Source organism: Rhinopithecus roxellana, chromosome 14 (genome assembly GCF_007565055.1).
Source record: "Rhinopithecus roxellana isolate Shanxi Qingling chromosome 14, ASM756505v1, whole genome shotgun sequence".
Classification (NCBI taxonomy): Eukaryota; Metazoa; Chordata; class Mammalia; order Primates; family Cercopithecidae; genus Rhinopithecus; species Rhinopithecus roxellana.
This window is the reverse complement of record NC_044562.1, coordinates 60,872,456-60,897,633: the sequence shown is the minus strand read 5'-3', so window position 1 is coordinate 60,897,633 and position 25,178 is coordinate 60,872,456. Positions and strand designations below refer to the sequence as shown.

Below are 25,178 nucleotides of genomic sequence, written 5' to 3'. Positions count from 1 at the left end.
CTTGTATTCATTTTGGAAGGTGGTTTTCAAAGAAGTATGTCCATCTGAGTTGTAGAATTTGGCAGATAAAGTTGTTTATTATATCCTCTGTCATTTTAATGGCTGTAGATCCCATAGTAATGTTCCTTTATTATTCAGGACATTGGTATTTTGTGTTGTCTCTTTTTCTTAGGTAAGTCTAAGAAAGGCAACCTCCATCTGCCGGGTTCAAGTAATTCTCGTGCCTCAGCCTCCCACATAATTGGGACTACAGGCACACGCCACCACACCCAGCTAATTATTTGTGTTTTTAGTAGAGACAAGGTCTCACTCACCACATTGCCCAGCCTAGTCTCAAACTCGAGCTCATGCAATCTACCCACCTCAGCCTCCCAGAGTGCTGGGGTTACAGGCGTGAGCCACTGCGCCCAGCCTGTTATTTACCTACTTTTATTAGTCTTTTAAAAGAATAGCTATCGATTTTAGTTACCATTTTTACTGTTTTTAAAGTGATCACTTCTGTTTTTGTCTTAACTAATTATATTTTCAACTTTTTTGGCTTATTTTTAATCTTTTCTAGATTCTTGAGAGTTGAGTGTTCATTTATTTCTAGCTTTATGTAATAATAAGCATCTAAAGTTGTGACTTCTTTTGGATATAACTTTGACCATGTCCTGTAGATTTTGGTAGTCTGTGTTCTTATTGTCATTAAATTTTTTTAATTATCAAAGTCCACACAGCTTACTAAGTGACAAAGTCAGGATACAGGGCTGTCTCCATGACATGAGATCTGCTTTTTAATATCTTCTCCTTATAGAGGAGAGAGATTACATTTAGATGATTTCTTTCAGGATCAGTGATTGAAATAATTCAGAGTTAAAACACAATGAATTCCTTTTTTTTTTTTTTACAAACTCATCAGGAACCTTCGTAACACTTGATTACCAGAATTCTGCTGTAGACAACTCAGCTTTTAGGGGTATGGACAGTGACGATAAGTAGGGGACAGAGGCTCAAAATGATTTTGTGAGTTGGCTGACTTCCTTCTGCTTGTTGCCTCTGGGATCATTCATGTGTCCATTGGGGTGTTCTACCAGTAATTAGCTTGGGCTGCTTCATGTGGCAGCTGGGTTCAGAGTCATTCTCGCATGTACCCCCAAAATATGTACATCTAATATGTATCAATAAAAAATCATTATTACCTTTTTAATACAGTTTTGAGTTATATTTTACTCATTTCAGTGATTTTTTGTAGCCTTATCAAGTGTTGCAACCATCCCATCATAAACATATCTTAGAACATTTTTATCCCCCATGCCCATTTATAGCTAATCTCTCTTCCCATCTAGCTGCCTATCCCAGGCAGCTACTAATATACTTTCTCTATATACATTTGCTTTCTTTGGATGTTTTACTTAAATGGAATCATACAATAGGTGATCTCTTTTATCTAGCTTCTTTCATGCAGCATGTTTTTGATATTAACCCATAAGGTAACATCTATCAATAGTTTATTTCTTTCTGTTGCTGAAAGATTTTCCATTGTATGGATTTGCCACGTCATTGGTTTTTAGTAAGTGTACCAATTGTCTTGGAAACTTTTTATCTAGGTTTGACATAAATAGGGTGATGTTATGGTCTTTAAGACTCTATTTTTTATATTTAAACTTATTTTAGTGACCTAACACATTGGTTTTTTTAAAAATGTTCCTTGGAAATTTTAAAAGAACATATCTTTTCTGTCCTTCATGTAGTTGTCAATTTATGCTTTTTAAATATAATAATAGTTCAATATTTATACCTTTTCTAGATTATATATCTTTGAGTGATGCAGGCCACTGCAGTGGTGGAGACAGCATCTGGTAAAGGCTACCACAGTAATGGAGGCAACCTCCAAAAAGGTAAGGGTCTAGGCCACTTACCCTTATTCTTGGTGGGGAAGGGTGTTAAATGTATTGTGCCAGACAGTTTGCCCTTCAGGTTGCTGCTTTTTAACTCTTCCTCCCTCTAAGGTGGTAAGACCTCAGTATGTTTTTAACTTGCCAAATTGACTCAGGTGATTTTTGGTGGATCAGGGCAGTCTAGGCAGGACCTATCTTTAGGAGAAGGAAAGTGAGCAGGAAGAAATGATTTCTGTCCAGCCAGCCTTTCAAGAACTGCTGACAGGTATAGTTGCCTTCAGGGTGATCAGAAAGTGTGCAGGTTGACTTCTACTGCCCAAGTTGTATATGTTTTCTTCTTCCCATAAATCTGAAATGTATTTTTCTTGGGTCACGGCAGAAAGAAAATAAGAAATGGCAAGAGTCTAAAAAAAAAAGCAAGATGACTAAACTTTATGTGCTTATGACTATATGTAGCTTAAACTATTAAGATACATATATTCTAGATTAAAACAAAAACTCTACGTTGTTCATGAGACGTATTTAAAACAAAAGAAAAGTTTAGGATAAAACGATGAACAAGTTAAAGAAATTCACTTAAAAATTTGGGGTGATAGTAGTAAAGAGTATAATCAATGCAGAAAGCATTATAAGAAGATTAAGAGGGTCATTTTAAAATGATAAAGTTATACAATGAAGATGTCGGTCATGAACCCTAATGGAATAAACAGTATACTTTGTATTCATACATTAAATGTTGGAAATCTAGGGAAAGGCTGCTGGAGATTGGACATGATAATGGTTCTCTATCTCAGTAAATCCCAATAGGATATTTTATGCAATTCAAAATGGTCCCCAAAAAATAAACTTTAAAAAATCTGTTGGAGAGAATGTAAAATAAATTTTAAAATACAGGAAAAATCTTACCAGATATAAAAATAACCTGTGATACTATAATAATTAAAACAGTAATACAGTCATACAAAAAGATAATAGGTTAATGGAATGAAATAAATAGAAAGAAATTCTTAGAAAATCATGAAACAGAAACAGGAAGACTTCAGAATATGATAAAGGTGTTGTTTCAGCTCAGAAGGAGAACAATGGATTATTTGGCAAATGGTATTAGGACAAATTGACCATTCATTTTGGAAGAAAGTTAAGTTAGAGTCCTACCTTATGCTAAAGAGAAAAATAATACTCTGTGTAGTGTAAAAAGACTAAGTGTTAATCTCCACCCCACCTACACACACACAATTAGATTAAATTATAGGAGAATATTTTTATAATTACTTGGTAGAGAAGATCAAAGACACAAAACCCAGAAGTTACAGAAGACTGATTCATTTAACTAAATAACCTGGAAAATTCTGATATGACAAGATACTATAAAAAGTTAAAGCCAGGCAAGCTACTTGGGTGGCTGAGGCAGGAAGATTGTTTGATGCAAGTCTAGCACCCAGGCAACACAGCAAGACTCTGTCTCTTAAAATAATTTTTAAAAATTAAAAGATAAGCAATAAGCTAGGAAAATTCAGTTATATTACAAATGTAAAAAAAAAAAAAAACAAGGAATTAGTATCTAGAATGTATAAAGGACTTCTAAACAACTCTGTCATCTCCAACCACATATTTATAACAGCTTACTGGACAGACATTCACATCTGGGTCTCTACTTGACCAGAATTGAATTCATTATCCTTATTCTCCTCCTCATTTTTCCTCTCTACCTTCTAAACCTGTTCTTCATGCAGTCCCTATCTCTTTGGCCCTGAATATTCCCATTCAACTATAGTACCAAGTTATAAACATGTAAGCATTATCTTTGAGTGCTATTTAAGTAGGTATTTATTGACCAGTTGGTAAGTCATAACATCAGTTTAGCTGATTGTGATCAACTTTTTTTTTTAAAGAAATGGAATAGAATAAAATAGAAAATACCAGAATACACTGGACATGGGTAAAATTTTTGTTTTACTTATACACATACATATATGTATGTGTGTACTGGGTCATGATATAAAATGTAATTCCGATTATGGTCTTAGTCAAAACAAAATCTTTTGAAGACCACTGCTCTCTCTCTTCCTCTTACTGTCATCTCTAATTGGCCACCAAGACATGTCAGTTGTGGAACTTTCATGCCGGTCTCTTCTTTATTCCACTTTTGTATGCTTTTGGTACCTGCCTTTATTCTCCTTTTTCAAGTTTTTAGTCTTTCTGTTGCCAGGAATGACCACAACTTAATTCCAGTCACATTACTACCCTTTAATGAGTTTTCAGTGGTCTTTTGTTGTCTTAGAATAAGAGCCAAACTTCTTAGCACATCATAAAAGGCCTTTTTCAGTTCATAATTCCTGTCACACTCATAAGAGTTCTTTCACTATAGAGAAGCTGTCTTACAGTTTCCTGAAAATGCCATGTTCTTTCACACAGCTAATTGTACTTGTATTGGATTTACCTAAAATAATTTTGTCTATTTTGTTTCAAAATACTTTCGAAATATAAAGTTTTTCTGAAGTCTGCTTCCCTGTTTTTCAAAAATTTACCTGCTCCATCAACACAACTCTGTCAGCACTGTTTTAAAATTACATTTTTGTGTGCTTATCTTATGACCCTATGAAAACCATAAGCACTTGGGGACAGCATCTGTGTCTTCTTTTTCTTTGTTTTTACAGTGCCTAGGGCTAGCACTAGAAGGCATCCAAAGATTTATTAAATAAATTTATAAGAAAAAAAGTTTCTTATTAGACCATTTTACAAACAGTGGCTGCCCTGTAAATAGTAAATTCCTTGCCATGGAAAGAATTCAAGAAAATCTTAGCTGTTGTCTTAGATCAGACTGCCATAACAAAATACCATACAGTGAGTGGGTTAAACAACAGGCACTTATTTTCTCATAGTTCTGGAGGCTGGAAGTCTGAGATCAAGGTGCCAGCATGGTCAGGTTCTGGTGAGGGGTCTCTGCCTAGCTTATAGATGGCTGCCTTCTTGCTGTGTCCTCACATGACAGAAGGGGAAGCAAGCTCTTTTGGTCTCTTCTTGAAAGGACACTAATCCTATAATTAGGGTCTTGCCCTCGTGACCACATCTAAACCTAATGACCTCTCAGAGTCCCCATTTCCAACATATGGGTCTGGCCTTCAACATATGCGTTTGGGAGGACATGGTTCAGTTTTTAGCTGCTACTGAAAGGGATATTTGTCATGGATGATGTAAAAAGTAATTCTGCATTGGGAAGAGCTTAAACCAGATCATGTCTAAGGTTTTTCTAGTGTTTAGATTCTATAATGTTGCTGTTTTTATCCTTTTTTTAATCAGATAAACCTTCAAATCCAAAGAAAGAAAATTTGTTATTATCCTCCAATGGTTGTGATAAAGTCAAATTGACTTTTCCTGATGATGACTGGGATTCTTCAACACTAGAGCAAAGAGCTAATAATAAAGAAATCAACAATATTGACAAGATGGATTTATTAGAGCCAGTTTTTTCAGTGAGTCAAGATACTAACACAGAGAGTACTCATTTTCAGTCAAGTGAACTTGAAGACAGTACTGACTATGCTTTCTTGAATGAAACATATTCTATACATTACCCAGAGTCAAAACTAAAGAAGGAAAGTCTTATTCCTTTAAGTTCAGAATTAGATCTTGAAGTGCAGAAAAAAGAGGAGGTGTTTTTTGATATTTTGGAACATCAAGATAAGACTGTTGGCCTGGAAAGAATCTACAATATTTCAGATGCTAATTATAGAGAAAGTGCTGAAGATACACAAAAGCATGATACAGATGAAGACTCACAGCAGGAATATCACAGTGCTGAAGAACAAGAGTACATAAGTAACCACTTATCTTTTGACCAAACAAAAACATTAGGTATATCTAATCCAGAAGTTGTTGAATTAGGAAATTTGGGTTATGAAGTTAAATGTGCTAGCAATGTAGAAGATAATCGTGTTAACTCGGGAAGTGGTTCTATCATCTCTTCAGATTCATTTGATGTTTATGGACAAGAAGAGTCACTTCATGTCTCCAAATTTCAGAATTCTGTTATGTTAAGAGAATATCATGACCTAAAGCAAGAAAAGTGTAAGGAAAAAGAGACAAGTTCAGTGTACCACACTGTATTTGATGGCAGTGTACTAAGAAGCAATTCTCCAGGAAACCAGGAATCTCAATCTAAGAGTGGTTCCTTGAGCCTTCAAAAAGTATTAAAAACGAAAATTTATACTGAACACATGAAATCTCAAATAAATGAAAGTAAAGATTTTTGTGGAAATAAAATGGCTGAGAACAAACTATTACTGCACCTTGAAAATCCTAGCACATTACCACAGGATAACGCTTTAGAGACATTACCCCAACCCTGCAAAGATTGTCAAACTTCCTGGACCTCTGTTTTTGATGATTCAATAATTTCTGCCTGTGGATATTCACATTATGAAAGCCTACAAAACACCCCTGACTCAGCCTTAGATTTTTCTGCTATACTACCGAAGATTGCAGTGAGAGATAATCAGGCAATAGAAGATAATACTTGCCTAAAAGTTGCTCATAGCAGTACCACAAAGAAAACATGCTTTCACAATATGGAAGGAACATGTACTAACTCCGTGACAGATGCAGCAAGTTGTACAGTCACAATTAATCAGACAGTGGATGTTAGCACTGATTTTAGGGCTTGTTTCACAACCAGCAGGGCAACAAGTGCAAGACCTTCTGTAGTATCTACATCAAGCAACACAGACATAACAATGATGAATAAAAAACGACCTGATGAATGGCAAAATGAGAAACAAAAAAGTGTGGCTTGTAGTACAGATTGGTCATACAGTGAAGATTGTATAGATACACAGATGGCTGTGACAAAAGGATCAGGAAAATCTCCCTCAGTTGACAGTTTAAAACCTAATGGAAATTTTCTAAATAAGGTAAAATCAATATGAGTAATAATAAAATTTAGACTTTATAAAGAGACAGTGTATGCTAACGTAGATGTTTTTGGTTTGTTGAATTAGGGCTTTTGTGAGAAAATGCTAGATGAGGGGAAAGGTTTGTAAATTACCACCAGTTCTATCCTCCTCGCATGGCAGCTCCTCCCACAAAATCCAATAGAAATTGAATTATACATTTTACTAGTTTGGAATTTCAGATGTAACATATGTTTTTTTAATTTAATTTTAAATCATATTTTCAGGATTTCCTGGAATTAAGAAAACCATGTGGTATCACAGACCTAAAGAAACATCCTGAGAGGTACATCATATATATATGCTTACGGATACATCTGGAAGAAAAAATCAAAATAGTATTTGCTTTCTGTATAGCATACTTACCCGTATAGAATAATAGCTAAAATGGACTTCAAGAAATCATCTGTTTCAACTGTTTGCCTTCAAATAAATATTAAAACAATATAGAATATTAAAGCTCTTCACTTACTGAGATTTCAGTCTCAATTTCTTGAGAAACTCGTGGCATCTAATCTTTACTTGTTCAACCCAAATCCATGATTTAATTTTCCATTTCCTTTCATTTTATTCACCTGTAGACCAAAACAAACTAGCACCTTTGGAATATGTCATTTATTTGGAGAAGTAAATAGCTACTTTCACAGGAGCATTTTAATCTTGATTTTAACTCATCGCGTAATTTGCTTTGCATTTATTAGATACTCTTGTAATTCAGAACACAGTGGAGAACCAGGAAGTGGGAGGGAGAGAAACAGGGAAGGTCTAAGATAAGCCAAATTAGTTATCATACTCTGAGGTCATTTACTTTTTCCTTCACTTGTTACTCATCCTTCTAATGTTTAATCTGGTGTTTCAGTTCTATAAAATTAAATAGAATAATTGGTTTCTAGAAGCAAAACTATTGAGAATAGCTAGAAGTGGCAATTAGTAATAAGAGAAGACCTCCAAAAACTACTAATACTCAAAAAAACAGTGACTTGGGGCTTTTTGATATAATAGTACTGCAAAATATTTGCTTATGTTAATGATCCTTAATTATTAAGAAATATGTAAATTATTTTCTATTAAAAAGATAATTGTTTTAAGAATAAGTTTCATCAAAAATGCTTATAACTTTAAAAAATCTTGGCCAAAGTTTGATTTAGGTTGAAAAAAATCCATTGGTTCTGTATAAATAAGGTCATTACCAAAATAACTTTATCCAGAATGAGCAATTCTCCAGAATAAACAATTCTCAAATTCATACTTCCTTTTTTGGTATTGAAAGTATGAATTTGAGAATTGTTTACTTCCTGGACTTCTAGAATGAATATATTTAGCTTTAACTTCTTGTTTTCTGAAGTTGTTATATATTCCTACAGCCTTTCAACCTCAGTATAAATTGATTTAAACTTGACAGGGAAATATAAAAAATTTAAAATCTGTTTTTGGAGGCATGTTATTACTATAGAAAAATGTTTGGAATCTTACCTGATCCTATCTTTTATTTTTAAAGGGAAGTTCAACTTTTTAAAGATACGGAGAAGGATTTGCCATCAATGTGCTGTCAGAAAATAATGCAGAGAGCCATAAAAGCAGAGCTGCACCTTTTAAACGTTCACTATCAGATGTGTCGTCGCCATTGTTGTGATATTTACAAACTTGTAATGGAAAATAGGGAAGGATTAAATATGTGTTTATTAATTTTAAATCTGTTTTTTCTTAGAAATTTGTCACTAGCTTTAAGTTTATTCTAGACAGTTTCTTTAATTTTCATTTTTGAAGAGTAAAATGAGGAGTAGATTGTTACTGGGTTTGTTAGTTAGCCTAAGGGTACTAGAACCCTTGAGTTTCATGGAGGGGCCACAGTACATGGTTGGCATGACAAATCCAGTGAAAACATAGATTTGTTGTTTCTTTATAAAGTTCAAGTAAGGATGAAGTTAGAGGGTTTTGCATGACATGCTACCACACTTTCTCTGGCTTATGTGTCGAGAGTTGTTTGTACTGCCCTTAGAAAAACACATTTACTGTGGTTCATTTTTTTCTTTTACTCAACATTTAAAAGAAAATATTTATAGTTCTAGTAAAATTAGAACCAAGTGAGGTTGAGCAAGGTGGCTTGTGCCTGTAATCCCACCACTTTGGGAGGCTGAGGCAGGAGAATCACTTAAGGCCAAGAGTTCAAGACCAATGTGGGCAACATAATGAGACCCCCCCCCCATCCCTACAATACATTGTTTTACAAACTAGCTGGGCGTTGTAGCATACATGTAGTCCTAGCAACTTGTGAGGTGGAGACAGGATTGCTTGAGCCCAGGAGTTCAAGAACCAAGTGTATAATATAATATTAGTGTTAAATGGATGACTTGGGCCTAAATAATTTAGTTTTGTGCACTCAACTTTTGAACAGGAATTTATCAAGTAATTCTGCTAAGAAGGAAGTGGGATCAGCACTACTGTCCCTTTGGGGGGACTTAAAAGTTAGATATGTGACTTTGAAAGAAAAAATACACAAAGGCATACCACTGGAAGAGCTGCCCCCACTGTCAGTAGAATCAAAATTATTATCTACCTTCTCTACTTTTGCTTCCAGGGTATGTATATATGTTTTGGAAATTAAAAATTTTACTTCATTTAGACAAAACATTTTAAACAAAGATTTTTTTCCTTTTCTCTTTCCAGCTAATGAAAAAAGAAACACCTGTGTGAGTTATGGTTTCATCTGATTTATAATTCATTAGATTCTAAAACTTGCTTAATTCAGTTAACTTTAAACTTTCTGTTTTGTTCCCTATTTAGAACATTGATAAATGTTTTATTGAAGTGTTTATCTTTTTTCTTGATATTTAATATTGTACAAATTTATGGGGTACATGTAATATTTTGTTACATGTATAGGATGTGTACTAATCAAGTCGATATTCAGGATATCCATCACCTTGTGTATTTGTCATTTCTATGTGTTAGGAACATTTCAAGTTCTCTCTTAGCTACTTTGAAATATACGTTGTAGTTAACTATAGTCACCTTACTCTGCTGTCAAACATTAGATCGTTTTTCTTCTGAAGTGTTCCTTTTAGCTTTTCAGAAGCAGATGCTGAACGAGATGATCAGAGGGCTCAAGATTTTGATGTTTCTTCAAACCTAAAAAAGACAATCTCTCAAGTAAGGGTCCTTGAAAGTTCATCAATGTAAACCTTTAATTGTATTGTTTAAGTAAAGTAAACCATAATTTTCAGAAACCCTGACATCCTTCTTTTCACTCAGCTGGCTTACTTTGTGTACTACCATTTGATGGATATAACTGATTATAATGATATATTTATGTCAAATCCTGATCAAACAGATGTCAACCGTGTATGTTGAGTAGGGTGACCGTATAATTTACACCACGCCAGGAGACTTTTGCGGTTGAAAGAGTGAAATGGTAATTCTCTACGACAGTCGGTATAAACCTGGACTGTCCTGGGCAAACTATAATTTAGTGCCATAATCATGTTAAGCCAGTTCAATTAAAACTAACATTTTGTACCTTCATCTCATGAGATAAAGTAATAATTCAGTCATTTTAGACAGGGTAAAGTTATAATTTCTTCTTTACTGAAATGGATGAAAATCATTTTTAAATGCCTGTCATAAGTTTTCTTACTCTCTCGTTCCCCCAAGAAAATGTTTGTCAGATGACAACCGAGAAGGAATATTTAATCTATGTAAGAACACTCTGAAAATTATGAAGCGTCACGGAAACATTGGTTATATTCCATTATTGAGCAAGGAGGCAATAGAATAGGAAGGCTGGGGTTTAGTCTACTTTTCTGACTTTGGTTTTAACTCTGAGGTTTTCTTTATTTAAGTAATATTAATCCCCCAAGATGAATTCCAAAGTTAAAAGTCAAATACTTGATTGAGTAAAAGTAAATTACTTTAACATTGTCTATTCCATTGTTAAATTCTTTTTTAAAAAAAATCTCAGTTATCCACAAAGAATTAACAGGTCAAAAACTAGATTTTTATGTATTTAATGGTAGGAATTGTATAACCTGTTTATTTAGAGAGAACAATAAATTATTTTTTAAAGAACAAGATGAAGATGTCGTTCTTTATAATCTTGGTTTTAGCTACAAAACAATATTTATTTTAAGTTGGGATTACGTTTTAATTCCTGTCTCATTAAATTAACTGGTAATGCATGAAACTCAGTATACTGTGTTTCTAAATTTCAGCTACTCATGTACCATCTTCACAATTTACCATAGCCCTGTATTACCTATAATGTTACTTTGTCTTTAAATGATTCTCCTTTTTACATAAATTTAAATGTAAATAATAACTATTACATATAGGAAAGAAATATTCTTATAAATAAAAGATACACATAAGCATACACTAAATTAAATATATAACTGTTAAAGGTTAATGTGATAAATACTTGTGTGTATATATATATACCTCCAAAAATTATCTCGATTACTTCTCGTGTGTATGCCACACTTTGCCAAATAGTAGTGTTAGCACAGTCATTATACACAGACTAGATTCAAATTGTAATTCTTGTTAACTGTGTAACATGAAGCAACAAGTTACTTAGATTCTGTTTTCTCACATGTCAGGTCAGGTTGATAATGTTTTGCTTTCATAGCCCTCATTACTGTAAGGGCTGAATAATGCCAGTGAAGAGTACCTGTCACATAGTAAGAGCATAATAATTATTTGCTCTTATTTATTGTTTTTGTTATCTTAATCCTCAGATGTCTTTATCATCTGACAATAGTCGTGCTACACAACACATATCACCCAAAAAAGATGACTTTAAAAATGGTAATATAAATGCAGACTTTCGTCAACTGAAACTTGATGATAAAGGTTAGTATAAAAATTTGTTATCTTGTATAGTTGCTGGAAAACAAAATAAGGTTTAAAGTATTGGTAGTGTTTATTCATTAAAGAAAAATAAATATTCTTAATTGACAGAAAGGCATCATTCTGATTATAAATGTCAAATATGTTCTTATTGCTATTTGACATCTTTAAGGTTGCCTAATATAGCTGACAATGCTAAATAATTATATGGACTCTTATTCTTTTGGTTCATGTTTTTAGTATGAAAATTCTCTCTTATATCTAATTTGTATCTCTAAATTGTATGCATTTTTAGCACATGAAAAGAGATTGTGATCATTCCAAAAGATTATTAATTTAATTGTAATGAAATAAAGAGCTGCAACGCAGCTTAATTCTTTCAAAGATGTTTCATGTTATTGCATATATAAAGATAATATGTCTTTTTCACTAAAGGACAATTCAAAATGCTGAAAATTAAGGGTTTCAATAAGCTGGGAATAGTGTTTTAATTAAAGGAAAACTAGGAAACAGATCACTCAGACTGAAAGCAACTTTTTATTCAAGGACTACTAAAAATCTCTTCTCAGAGAATCTTTGTGCTTGGTTCTCTTATTTTGCTAATATTTATCTTCAGATTTATACATAAAACTCTAGTAGTCATCATCATGCTGATTCATCCATGGTTTTTAGATAACTTTTCAGTGTGTTGGACATTATATGTCATTCATAGCTCATTGTGTTTAATGTCTTAGACTGCAGACCTTACCAAGAGATGAGTGAAGACTGGTCTGATGCTAAAGAGAACCTGACAGGAGTTGACATCTCAGGAACACAAGAAAATCAAATAGAACAAGACAGATGGAATTTGGATCTTACACTAGGTTGGTTCTCAAGAATTTACTGAGAAATCCTAACCTAGATTATTTGTAAAATAGTGCTTACCTGCTTCTATGTTGTGATGGGCAACTGAGTTGTTTTAATATTTTATTCCTGTTTTGGCTTTTCTTTATAAATAAAAAAATGAGGAAATTGTTCAGCTGGAGGTCAGTTTTTTAAAGAGGAAAAAACTGCTAAAAGCTTAAATCCAAGATTTAGTTTTAACAGGTAGATACCCGCATTCTTTCTCTTGCTCAAGGCCAACATCAGCACTCCTGCAGGGCATCATTTTCCTCTTTCCACACGTGGGTACATGGTGAATAAAACCAGCTTCCCAGTTACCACCAGGCAACCAGTACTAATCTGTCAAATTGGTGTTAATGATGAAAACTATTTGCTTTCTCTTATTTCAATAATTTTAGGGATGTTTTCATTTTTAGATAGTCCTTAATTGCTTAGAATAGTTATAGTTTTCTCTATTACCTGTGATTATTGCCCTTCTATCATTTCTAGGTAAGTTTATGCTACCTTTCCTTATTTTTTTGTATCTTATATGGATTTTTCTTTTATTTTCCATATCAGCATTGGTTTTATTGTTTTTTTCTGCTTGTCTAAATAATGCTTATTATGGTTTTTTAAATAAAATTTTAAAATATAGGAAAATTAAAATTAACTGGTTTCTCCAGTAAACTCAAAAACTTTCTCAAAAACGGTTTCTCAAAAAACTGGTTTCTGCAGTAACCACTATGAATATTTTAATGACCATTTTTATACATTTTCTTATGTATATATTTAATACACACGTACAATTTAAAGTAAATAGCATTATATCATCTATTTTTGGGGTTTTGTTGTCGTTTGTTTTTTGAGACAGAGTCTCACTCTGTCACCCCAGACTGGAGTGCAGTGGCACCATCTTGGCTCACTGCAACCCTTCACCTCCCGAGTTCAAGTGATTCTCCTGCCTCAGCTTACAGGTGCCCACCACCACACCTGGCTAATTTTTGTATTTTTAGTAGCAACGGGGTTTCACCAGGTTGGCCAAGCTGATCTTGAACTCCTGACCTCAAGTGGTCCACCCATCTCAGCCTCCTGAAGTGCTGAGATTACAGGCATGAGCCATTGCACCCAGCCCCATATCATTTAGTTTTATTCTGTTTTTTCTTCCCTTGCATTAGTTTTCTTCATGTCACTTATCACAACACTGTATGGTTTGCTTACCTGATATATTGACTGCCTTCCCATCCTCTCATTAGCTCAGTGAGCTCAGGGATTTTTATATGTTTTGTTTACTCCCTATCTCCAGTGCCAGGTACAGCATGCAGCCCATTGGATGTTCATTAGCTATTTTGTGTTGAAGTAGTGAAAGGTGAGGTGATGGGTATAATGTATGTCTTCTGATTCTTATTTACCCTTTTTTACTATACTGTAGCTCATTATTCCCTCCTCACTCCAATGTAAAAATATAAAGGTAGGTGGTTTTGCTGTTTTCTCTATAGAATACATCATGATTCAAAGAGGTTAACAAATGGAATAAGTTAATGAAGGTTGGGTATTATTACCTAACGACGACAAACTGTGCCTGGATTCCAGCACCACCATTTACTGTATTTGTGACCTAAACTCCTGAGACCTCAGCCTCCTTATCTGCAAAATGAAAATAATAATAGCTACCCTGTGGCATGGTTGTGAGAATTACATGAGATGATGTGTATAAAGTGCTTGCCATATTGCCTGGAGCACCAGAAACACTGGATAAGTGTTAGGCTACTCTTATATATTATTATTTAATGAAAAAAATAAAATTTCCATATCTCCCATTACTATATAAAAATTATAAAGCATATAAATAAAAGCTACTTTAAGGATTCATTCAGCAAATATTTGTGTACTCCCTATGTGCCAGGTATGGGATTTGCTAGTAATTTGAATCTCTATTCAGTGGATCCTTTTTGGTTTCAGGTTCTCTTCACAATAGAGACTATGAAAATGTACTCTAAGAATTTTGAAATTTTTTATCAAGAAAAAAATTTATCCATAATCCTAGCATTTGTAGTTTGGAAAATCATGCTTTCTAACTCAAGTTATCTCCCCACTTTTTTTCTTGTGTGCCCTTACCATTATTACAAGCTATATGTTATAATACCTGCTATTGTTCCTTGTCCAATTAAAAGATTTTCTTGGCGTGATGTTTCCCCAGCAAGGGAATTTGCATAATGAGAGCTCTCAGACCACTAGCTCTAGCCAGCATTAACACTAGGGAGTTAAGATCCTGTGTGTGTCCAATGTTCTAGATAGCACTTCTCTGAACCAAAGACAAATGAAAGACAACTGCAGGTTGAGAATATTTTTTAAAAGCCTGTACGAAACATGTACAGACTTTTTAGGAGTCTCATTATTCCCTAAACAATACAGTATAACAAATATTTACATAGTATTTACATTTTATTAGGTATTATAACTAATCTAGAGATGATTTAAAGTATACGGAAGGATATGTGTAGGTTATATGCAAATACTATTCCATTTTACATAAGGGACTTGAGCATCCTTGGGGTGTCTGAGAACCAGTCCCCCAGGGATACTGAGGAACAACAATTATAGTAATTGATTACTTTGTTTAGATGTAATTTGTCCATTTTTGAGCTATAAGAGACTTAACTAACCCAACCCCTTTAGTTTTTAAGATGATGTGATGAAGGCCCAGAAATCTTAAAACTATACGGCAGGCTATTAGTCCTCAGTCTAGAAGTGCTGATAGTTGCTGATGACTTTATAATAAGCTTTGGGTTAGTAAAAAGGAAACATAAAATATGTAACAGCGTTCACATTTTCTCTGAAACATATCAGTACAATAAGGATCATTTCTGTTATGTGTTTTTCTCTAAGCAGAAACGAAGAATGTTGAACCCTCACAAAGAGATAAAGGTTATTTGATACATGTTGGTGGTCTCTGCCCTTCAGTATCTGAGGTATACCAGGATTATTTTTTTGAGCTTCATTTTCAAGTTTATTAGTTGTTCATGTTTTGTTGTATTTTTCTACCCTTCACAAACTTTTATTTGTCTTCTTTTAGGCCGATTTAAGGTCTCATTTCCAAAAATACCAAGTTTCTGAAATTTCAATTTATGATTCTTCTACTAATTACAGGTGTGTTTCCCAACTTTAATCAATATGCATTATTATGTGTCTGCTGTTTGCCAAAGGTCCTATACCAGATCTCAGCCACAGTGGTGACAAAGTCAAGGGCTATTCTCATAGGGTTTCACAGGCCAGGAAAGGGGACACATGGACAAATAGCTGCAGTCTTGAGTTGATACTGTTCTTAACCAGATCTTTTTTTTCATTATACTTTGTAACTTGTTAATGGTATACAGGAGACTTATTGATTTTTGTATGCTTTATCTTGCTACATGCCATTTCGTGGGGAAGTAGAGCACATTAGGCAAAAGAACGGCTTCCAGAAATAGATAACATTGGTTCAATTCCCAGCTCTGTCAACAACTTGGTTAATAAATTTAGGCAAGTTACTTAACCTTTCTGTACCTCAGCCTCTTTGTATATAAAGTGAGCATAATAATACTACCTTCACAACATTGCTGTGAAACTATTACAAGTAAAATATGTGAAACTCTAGGAATAAACCCTGGCACATAGTAGGTGCTCAGAAAATTGTGTTTCATTTTACTATTTCTGATTTCAATTACTTTTTAGTTGACACTCAGTATATTTTAGGTAGACAGCTACCTCATTTACATATAGTTACTTTGAGTATGTATGTTGCTACTTTCTGTTTTGTCCAGATGATTCAAAAGTATTAAATAACAATGGCCATAGCTTAATGGAATTTTTTTTACTGTTTTATCATTAAAAGTGATAGCTGTTTATTTCAGATACAAAATTTTTATCAATTAAGAAAGGATCCTATTTGTAGTTGGGGTTGCAATTTATTAAAAATGTGTGTCTTAAATGAAGTCATATAATTGTAAGATAATTGTTTAACTGTAATTATTTGACCTGTTGATATGATGTTAATACATTTCATTAAAGTAGTATTGTAATCTTAGGAGCATTACTTGATGTGACTCTTTTAGTATCTTGCTGAATACTTTTTAAGAACTATAGTTTTTTCTTACTTGAAGTATTTTGCATTCTGTGTAGAAATTTAGAAAATACAGTTAAATGCAAAAATACAAGGAGTTTATAAAAATGTATCCATAGTCTCATCATTTGAAAACAGCCACTCTTCCCAGGATTTGGTGTATATCCTTCCATTGACACTGTCAAGGGCTGATGCTTTTATAGGAATAGCTATTGCCCAACTTTCTTGTGTGTATAATTAAAATTCTGATTAGATTTTCCAACTCTTTGTTTTTGTCTGTATATTTCCCCACTACAAGATCATAAAGATACACTGTTGCGTATTCTGCTAAATATTTAAAATTTTGCCTCTCACATTTAAGCCTTTAAGTTATCTGAAGTTTATGTTTATACATAGGGATTAGTTTTAAGGTTTTTTAGTTATGGATAATCAGATGTCCCCAGACCACTAATCTCAGCAACTCTATCATATATGAGCTTTGCAAATATTTTACATTAGATTTTAATATAAAATTAATAGGAGATAATGTGTAAGAAATACTTTTCTTCTATTTCCCATCTTTAACTTGGTTTTTATTTAGTTATCCTAAATAAATATTCTTCCTAATCCCAAGGTAAGTACAGCAACCTTTTTATTTTTAAAAGCAGTTATTCTTGTGAAAAACGTATTTGCATCCGTAGTTACAAAATTAAGTTTGATGTAATTTGAAGTCATTAACAACCTTTCGGTTTTCTGCTTTTATGTTTTAGATATGCATCTCTTACTTTTACAAAAAACAGTGATGCAAAGATAGCTGTGAAAGAAATGAATGGGATAGAAATAAATGGGAAGTCAGTAAATGTGAGGCCTGTTAAAATTCTTGAAGAATATACATCACCACTTTCCTCCAAAAATGGGAATAGAATTAGTTCGAATAATTTAGAGAAAAGCACCAACAAAGAAATCTACTCAGCCTTCTCCATTTCTAGATTGCCCAGAACTAGACCACGGCAGCTGGGATCTGAGCAAGACAGTGAGGTTTTCCCTTCCAACCAGGTTAGTGTTTTTGATAGATCCCTTAGATGGTCTTTGTATGTCATATTGCTGTAAGTAGCTTTGTAGAATAAATAACTTCAATATGCAGTCTTGAAATGGGAATGACAGCATTAATCTGAATTGTTTTTAACCTTGAATCCGCCCTAACCTGGTTTTCTACAACTCCAGTTGTTCCTGGGGGGAAATCTAGATCTTTGTAGACCGAGCTCACGAAAAACTCATTTTAACTAGGCTCTTTGCCAGTCCTTCACCGTCTTTTTATTACTACTCTATAAGTAACTAATTATAATTTCATCTTGATTTTTCTTTCACAGCTAACCTTATCTCATAATTGTTAAAACCATAAAATGTAGTCATTTTATTTTCATACATTCTCATGTCTCTCTTACTGAGGTAAACACCCTGTGAAAAGTGGTAAAGTTTGCCTCGTTCAGTCTTTTCTCTCCACTGCTCAGCAAATTGCCTGGAATCCCATAGGTGTTCCATATATATATTTTTTTAATTTACATACAGTAAAATTCAATACTTTTTGGTGCCTATAGCTTTAGACAAATGTATATAGGCAAATCAGCACCACCATAATCAAGATTCAGAACAGTTCCATCATTCCAAAAAATTACCTCGTGCTCTGATCTGTTTCTTATTCTTAAAACTTGACCTTTTGCCGGGCGCGGTGGCTCAAGCCTGTAATCCCAGCACTTTGGGAGGCCGAGACGGGCGGATCGCGAGGTCAGGAGATCGAGACCATCCTGGCTAACACGGCGAAACCCCATCTCTACTAAAAACTACAAAAAACTAGCCGGGCGACGTGGCGGCGCCTGTAGTCCCAGCTACTCGGGAGGCTGAGACAGGAGAATGGCGGGAACCCGGGAGGCGGAGCTTGCAGTGAGCTGAGATCCGGCCACTGCACTCCAGCCTGGGTGACAGAGCGAGACTCCGTCTCAAAAAAAAAAAAAAAAAAAAAAAAAATTGACCTTTTTCAGAACGTTATATAAATGAAATTATACTATATAGCCCTGTTAGCCTGGCTTCTTTCACTGAATGCATTTGAGATTGATCCATGTTGTTGTGTGTACTGGCGTTTTATTCCTGCTCATGCTGTGTCCATTGTTATTCAGCTTATTGTTGAATTTTGATGTTTAGATATTCTGATTTTGAGTCCTTCACCAGATGGCGATTTGCAAATACTTTTCTCACTTTGTGCCTTGTCTTTTCATTCCGTTAACAGTGTCTTTCTCAGAATAGGGGTATTTTAGTGTTTATGAAGTATAATTTATTACTTTTTATTCATAATGTATGCTTTTAGTGTTGTAGCTAAGAAATCTTAGCATAATCCAAGGTCATAGAGATTTTCAGTTAATTTTCATATATTGTTTCTGGTATTTGTTGAGGTAGTTATTGTTTATTTGCGTTTGTTTCTGTTTTGCATATGGAATAGTTTCAGCATCATTTGTTGAAAAGATGATCCTATTTCTGTTGAATTACCTTTGCACCTTGGTCAAAAATCAATTGGCCATGTTTGTGTGAGTCTATTTCTAGACTGGAACTGTTTTGTTGAACTGTTTTGTCTCTTTCCACCCGTAGTACGCTGTCTTCATTACTGTAGCCTCATAGTAAGGTTTGAAATCAGGTGGAATGAGTCCTCTAACTTTATTCTTTTTCAGAGTTATTGTGGCTATTTAGTCTCTTCGCCTTGCTGTATACTTTTATAATTCACCTATCTACAAAAAAAAAATCCTACTTTGATTTTTGCTGGGATTATTTTGAATCCATAGATCAGCACAAGAATCAATACTTGGCCGGGCGCGGTGACTCAAGCCTGTAATCCCAGCACTTTGGGAGGCCGAGACGGGCGGATCACGAGGTCAGGAGATCGAGACCATCCTGGCTAACACAGTGAAACCCCGTCTCTACTAAAAAATACAAAAACCTAGCTGGGCGAGGTGGCGGGCGCTTGTAGTCCCAGCTACTCGGGAGGCTGAGGCAGGAGAATGGCGGAAACCCGGGAGGCGGAGCTTGCAGTGAGCTGAGATCCGGCCACTGCACTCCAGCCTGGGCGACAGAGCGAGACTCCGTCTCAAAAAAAAAAAAAAAAAAAAGAATCAATACTTGTTGAATAAATGAATCTAATTTTTTCCCTTAATAAGATAAAGTGATCTCTTCTAACTGTGTCCTTTATCCAGTCCTTTCCTCATTCCTGGAATTATCACATTCCTTTTCTATACCATTAGCAACTCCACTTCCACTCACAAACCTTATCCTCTACTCAAAGTCAGGCCCAGCCCTTCCTAATCCTGACAGGATTTTCACTTGACCTTGCATTCCTCTAACTTTACCATCCTTATTTGTCCTATGTGTTTTTTTTTTTTGTTTTGGGGGAGTTTTTTGTTTTTATTTTTTTGTTTTGTTTTGTTTTATTTGTTTGAGACAGAGTCTCACTCTGTCGCCCAGGCTGGAGTGCAGTGGCGCAATCTCAGTTCACTGCAACCTCTGCCTCCTGGGTTCAAGCAATTCTCCTTCCTCTACCTCCTGAGTAGCTGGGATTATAGGAACCTACTACCTTGCCTGGCTAATTTTTTTGTGTTTTTAGTACAGATTTGGTTTCACCATGTTGGCCAGGCTCATCTTGAATTCCCAACCTCAAGTCATCTGCTCGCCTCAGCCTCCCAAAATGCTGGGATTACTGGCCTGAGCCACCACACCCAGCCTGTCCTATGTTTTTATTGCCAAAGTTCTCAATCAAGTAGCTTATATTCAATGTCTGTTTCTTTGCTTCTCTGTTGTCCTGATAATCTGACTTCAGTCTCTAAAATTTTACCTAAACGGCCCTTTTCATAAGGCACTAGTGACCTTGTATTTGTCTTTCCCTCATCTGCCTTCCTCTTGACTACTTTGCCTGTTTGACACTGTTCATCCCTTTCTTGAAACTTTTCCTTTCATCTCAGTGACCCTTCATGTGTGGGATTGATTTGTTTGGTACATAGCCTCAATCTACAGCAGGAAGGAAGGAAACAAAGTGCAGTGAAGCTGCGTGGGGCCCTGAGCTGCAGCTGTGGGATCTGTGGCTCTCCCTTTCCTCTCTTGTGTAGCACATGTGGTCTCCTGCCTCTGCTCTCCGTGTGCTCATTCCCCTTATTCCCCTCTCTCTACACACTGCTTTTCTCTGCTCATGACTGCTTTCTTCCCCCATTTGGCTTTGTTTGGCTTGATTCTAACTCTGTATGTTCAATTCAAGTCCCTGTGATATGATTAATTAATGTGCTTCATGTTCTAATTCCAGTCTTTTTTTTTTTTTCCTGAGACAGGATCTCACTCTGTCACCCAAGCCAGGGTGCAGTGGCACAACCACAGCTTACTGTAGCCTTAAAGTCCTGGGCTCAAGCAATCCTCCCACCTCAGCTTCCCAAGTAGTTGGGACTGCAGGTGTGTCATCATGTCCAGCTAATTTTTGTATTTTTCTGTAGAGACCAGGTCATGCTATGTTGCCCAGGCTGGTCCCAAACTCCTGTCCTCAAGTGATCCTTCCACCTTGGCCTCCCAAAGTGCTGGGATTGCAGGTGTGAGCCACCACACCCTGCTAATTCCACATGCTTTAGACAGGAAATTGAATTGATCCAAGCTGTGATTTTGATGTTCATTAGCTCAGGCAGCAACACTCTTGATCCTGTCAGCTGTGGCAGTGGGCCATGGGGTTGAGATAGGGATGTTATAAAGAGGGCCATACGGGCTATTGGTATATGGATCGGGAAGTTCCTGTAACTATCTTTGTTAAACTATACTCCAAGTTCTCTTTCCTTTCTAGCAATTTCTTGTTCCCATGTTCTTTTTCTGATTCTCCACATTTATTTATTCTATTCATTCATTTAGAAAATATTGATTATCTACAATGAAAAGCAGAATCATAGTGATTAATAAACACTCTTAGATTCATAACCTGGCTTTGCCACTTACCATGTTACTCTGGAAAAGTAACCTAACCTTTCCATTTCTGAGCTTCCTTATCGTAAAATGGAGATAAGAGCCATTACCTCACAAATGTTGACGAGCTTAAATGAGCTTACCACAGAAAAATTTTTAGAACAGTGCCTACCTTGGAAGATGTACCCAGAAAACATTAGCTGTTGTTGTTATTACTTACCAATAATTTGACTTCTTTCTTGGAGAACATATTCTTTCTTGGAGAGCACTTACTTCAACTGTCACTTAAACTATTGTATCCCAAACTTTTTATGTATTAAACAAATAGTTATTACGTACCAACTGTGTACACTATTCTAGGCACTGGGAAAGCAACAATGAATAAAACAGACAAAAATCTGTGCTCTTAAGGAGCTTAAATCTAGTGAGGGAGTTAAGGCAATAAACAAGCAAGTGAAAGATATAATGTTCTGATGTGAAAGGTCCAGTATATTATGTGTCTTGCCCTTCATCGAGGCTTTGAAGTCTGAATCCTTCCTTTATAGAACTCTTATGGTATTTACAGTGATTTTCTACAATTTATAGCCTACTTGCATTGTTAACAGTAACTAATTGGTCATTTCAATTTTGTCTCTTTGCAAATGGAGAGGACTCTGTTTTATATCACTATAGTTTTTCCCGCGCAGCATGTAGTGCACTTCTGGGCATACAATTTGTATTCATTACATACAGCATATAGTAAATATGATGTAAAATATCTCTAATTACTGTGTAGCCTTTCTTAGGTTGGTTAAGAGAATTAAGCCTTAATGCCCTAAGCCTAAAACACTTATTTAATGAATGAATCTCTCTCCTGTGCATCTAAAATGAAACTAGTTATATCCTATCTTTGGGAGAATTGAGAAAGTAGTTACATCATTTTCTGTGTTCTATGGTTCAGATGAGACATCTGGTTGAGAAAGGCTTATTTAGACATAGCCTCGTATACTTTATCAGAAAGAAAAAATGTTGGGTATGTTTTGTAGTATATGGCCCTGAAACACAGCCCAAGTAAATGCAATTGATACAGATAATTCCAGGTTAAAGTAAACTTTTAAGGAATTTTTATTTTATTATTTTAATTTTCAAATATATTATTATTGAATAAGCTGTATTGTCTTTATGTAATGGTCCTTACTGATTTTAAGAAAACTTTTTAAATGCTTATTTAGGGTGACAAGAAGAATTGTAAGCAGATTGAATCTGCTAAATTATTACCTGATACACCTGTTCAATTCATACCTCCAACTACGTTGAACCTTCGTAGCTTTACCAAGATCATAAAGAAACTGGCTGAACTGCATCCAGAAGTCAGCAGGTAATAACCAAAATTATATTTTAACTGGTTTAAAACTTTTGTGTAAAAATATAGTTCAAGTTAATAACTTAGATATATTCAGAATGTGTTCCTTTGGAAAAGACAAATAAATACGTATGTTTTCCTTTTGCATAGAGACCATATTATAAATGCGCTTCAGGAAGTGAGAATAAGACATAAAGGTTTTCTGAATGGCTTATCTATTAATACTATCGTGGAGATGACTTCATCTCTTCTGAAAAACTCTGCTTCCAGTTAGGAATTCAAAAAACAATAAAGAGGTAAAGCAACCATATTCTTTCATATTTGAATATTACTTAAAATTTATAAGCTATTGATTTCATTTTCTTTTTACATAAAAAAATTAAATTTAAAATAATAATATAATCACAAAATAACATGAAGTTTTAAAACAAGCATACTGTAATTAACTACTAATGCAAAACTAATTACCCTAAAATGGACTGGCTTAAACAACACTCATAAACTCACAGTTTGCAGGTCAGGATTCAGGAGTGACTTAGTCAGGTGGTTTTAGCTCAGGGTTTTTCATGTTGCAGTCAAGATGTTGGCCTGGACTGTAGTCATTCAGAGGCGTCACTGAGACCAGAGGATCTGCTTCTCAGGGGGCTCATTCACATGTCTGTTGGCAAGAGGCCTCAGTTCCTCACCACATAGGCCCTTCCATAAGGCTCTTCAAATGTCTTTGCATCATGGCAGCTGGCTTCCCCTAAGCAAGAGAGAGACAGCAAGATGGAAACTGCGTTGTCTTGTATTATCTACCCTCAGTAGTCGCAGATACTGCAATTTTTACATATCAAAGGTTTGTGGCAACCCTGCATCAAGCAAGTCTATCAGCGCCATTTTCCAACAATGTGTACCCACTTTGTGTCACATTTTGGTAATTCATACAACATTTCAAACTCTTTTATGACACCTGTTATGGTGATTGTGATCAGTGATCTTTGGTTACTATTGTAATTATTTTGGGGCACTTTGAACTGCACCCATATAAAACAGCAACTTTTATAAATGTGTGTGTTCTGACCACTCTAGTCACTGGCTGTTTCCCCCTCTCTTTCCCTCTCTTTGGTCCTCCCTATTCCTTGAGACACAATACTGAAATTAGGCCAACTGATAACCCTACAATGACCTATTAGTATTCCAGTGAAAGAAAGAGTCACTTGCTCACTTTAAATCGAAAGCTAGACATGATTAAGCTTAGTGAGGAAGGCATGTCAAAAGCCAAGATAGGCTGAAAACTAGGCCTTTTGTACCAGTTAGCCACGTGGTTCATTGTTGTGAAGCCAATGAGGAAAAGTTCTTGATGGAGATTACAAATGCTACTCCAGTGGACACAAGAATGATAACAAAGTGAAACAACCTTATTGCCAATATGGTGAAAATTTTAGTAGTCTATATAGAAGATCATAGCAGCCACAACGTTGCCTTAAGCCAAAGCGTAATCAGTGCAAGGACCTCTTTTCCATTATTTGAAGGTGATGAGAGAGGAGAGGAAGCTGAGGAAGGAAAGTGTGAAGCTAACAGAGGGTTAGGTTAGTTCATGAGGTTTAAAGAAATAAGCCATCTTTTTTTTTTTCCCCTGAGATTTTGGTGCACCCATCACCGAAGCCCTGAGCAGTGTACACTATACCCAACATGTAGTCTTCTATCCTTCACCTCACTGCCACCCTTTCTTCCAGCCCTCAAAGTCCAATGTATCATTCTAAGAAGTCGTCTTTGTAACAAAAGTACAATGTGAAGCAGCAAATGCTGATGCAAGATGCCCAGAAGATCTAGGTTAGATAATTGATGACGGTAGCCACACTAAACAGCAGATTTTCAGTGTAGAAGAAATAGCCATCTACTGAAAGTAGATGCCATCAGGGACTTTCACAGCTCGAGAGGAAAAGTCAATTCCTAGTTTCAAAAGACAGGCAAGCTCTCTTATTAGGGGCTAATGCAGCTGTTGACTTTAAGTTCAAGCTGATGCTCATTTACCATTCTGAAAATCCAAGGGCCCTTAGGAATTAACACTAAATCTACTGTGCCTCCACTCTATGAATGGAACAACAAAGCCTGGATGACAACACGTCTGTTTATAGCATGGAGGTTTTTTGGGTTTTGTTCTTTTTTTAGAGATAGGATCTTGCTGTCACCCAGGCTGGAGTGCAGTGACACAATCATAGCTCACTGCAACCCTAAACTCCTGGACTCAAAAGATCCTCCTGCCT

General features: G+C 35.3%; 1 protein-coding gene across 1 annotated transcript; it reads left to right on the top strand.

Moving 5' to 3' along the window:
- The first annotated feature begins 1,807 nt into the window (after window positions 1-1,807).
- On the top strand, window positions 1,808-23,203 carry RBM44 (RNA binding motif protein 44). The gene is made up of 14 exons (XM_030917032.1): window positions 1,808-1,880; window positions 5,181-6,790; window positions 7,057-7,115; window positions 8,328-8,504; window positions 9,225-9,408; window positions 9,497-9,519; window positions 9,895-9,979; window positions 11,563-11,677; window positions 12,409-12,537; window positions 15,425-15,504; window positions 15,609-15,682; window positions 17,384-17,669; window positions 22,799-22,944; window positions 23,080-23,203. The coding sequence occupies exons 1-14, from the start codon at window positions 1,808-1,810 to the stop codon at window positions 23,201-23,203; spliced, it is 3,165 nt and encodes a 1,054-aa protein (XP_030772892.1).
- Window positions 23,204-25,178: the final 1,975 nt, after the last annotated feature.

Coding starts and splice junctions, on each gene's coding strand:
- RBM44 (XM_030917032.1), top strand. CDS start 1,808: ATGCAGGCCACTGCAGTGGTGGAGACAGCATCTGGTAAAGGCTACCAC. Junction 12,538..15,424: donor GAATTTGGATCTTACACTAG/GTTGGTTCTCAA, acceptor TTCTCTAAGCAG/AAACGAAGAATGTTGAACCC. Junction 15,505..15,608: donor TCTGCCCTTCAGTATCTGAG/GTATACCAGGAT, acceptor GTCTTCTTTTAG/GCCGATTTAAGGTCTCATTT.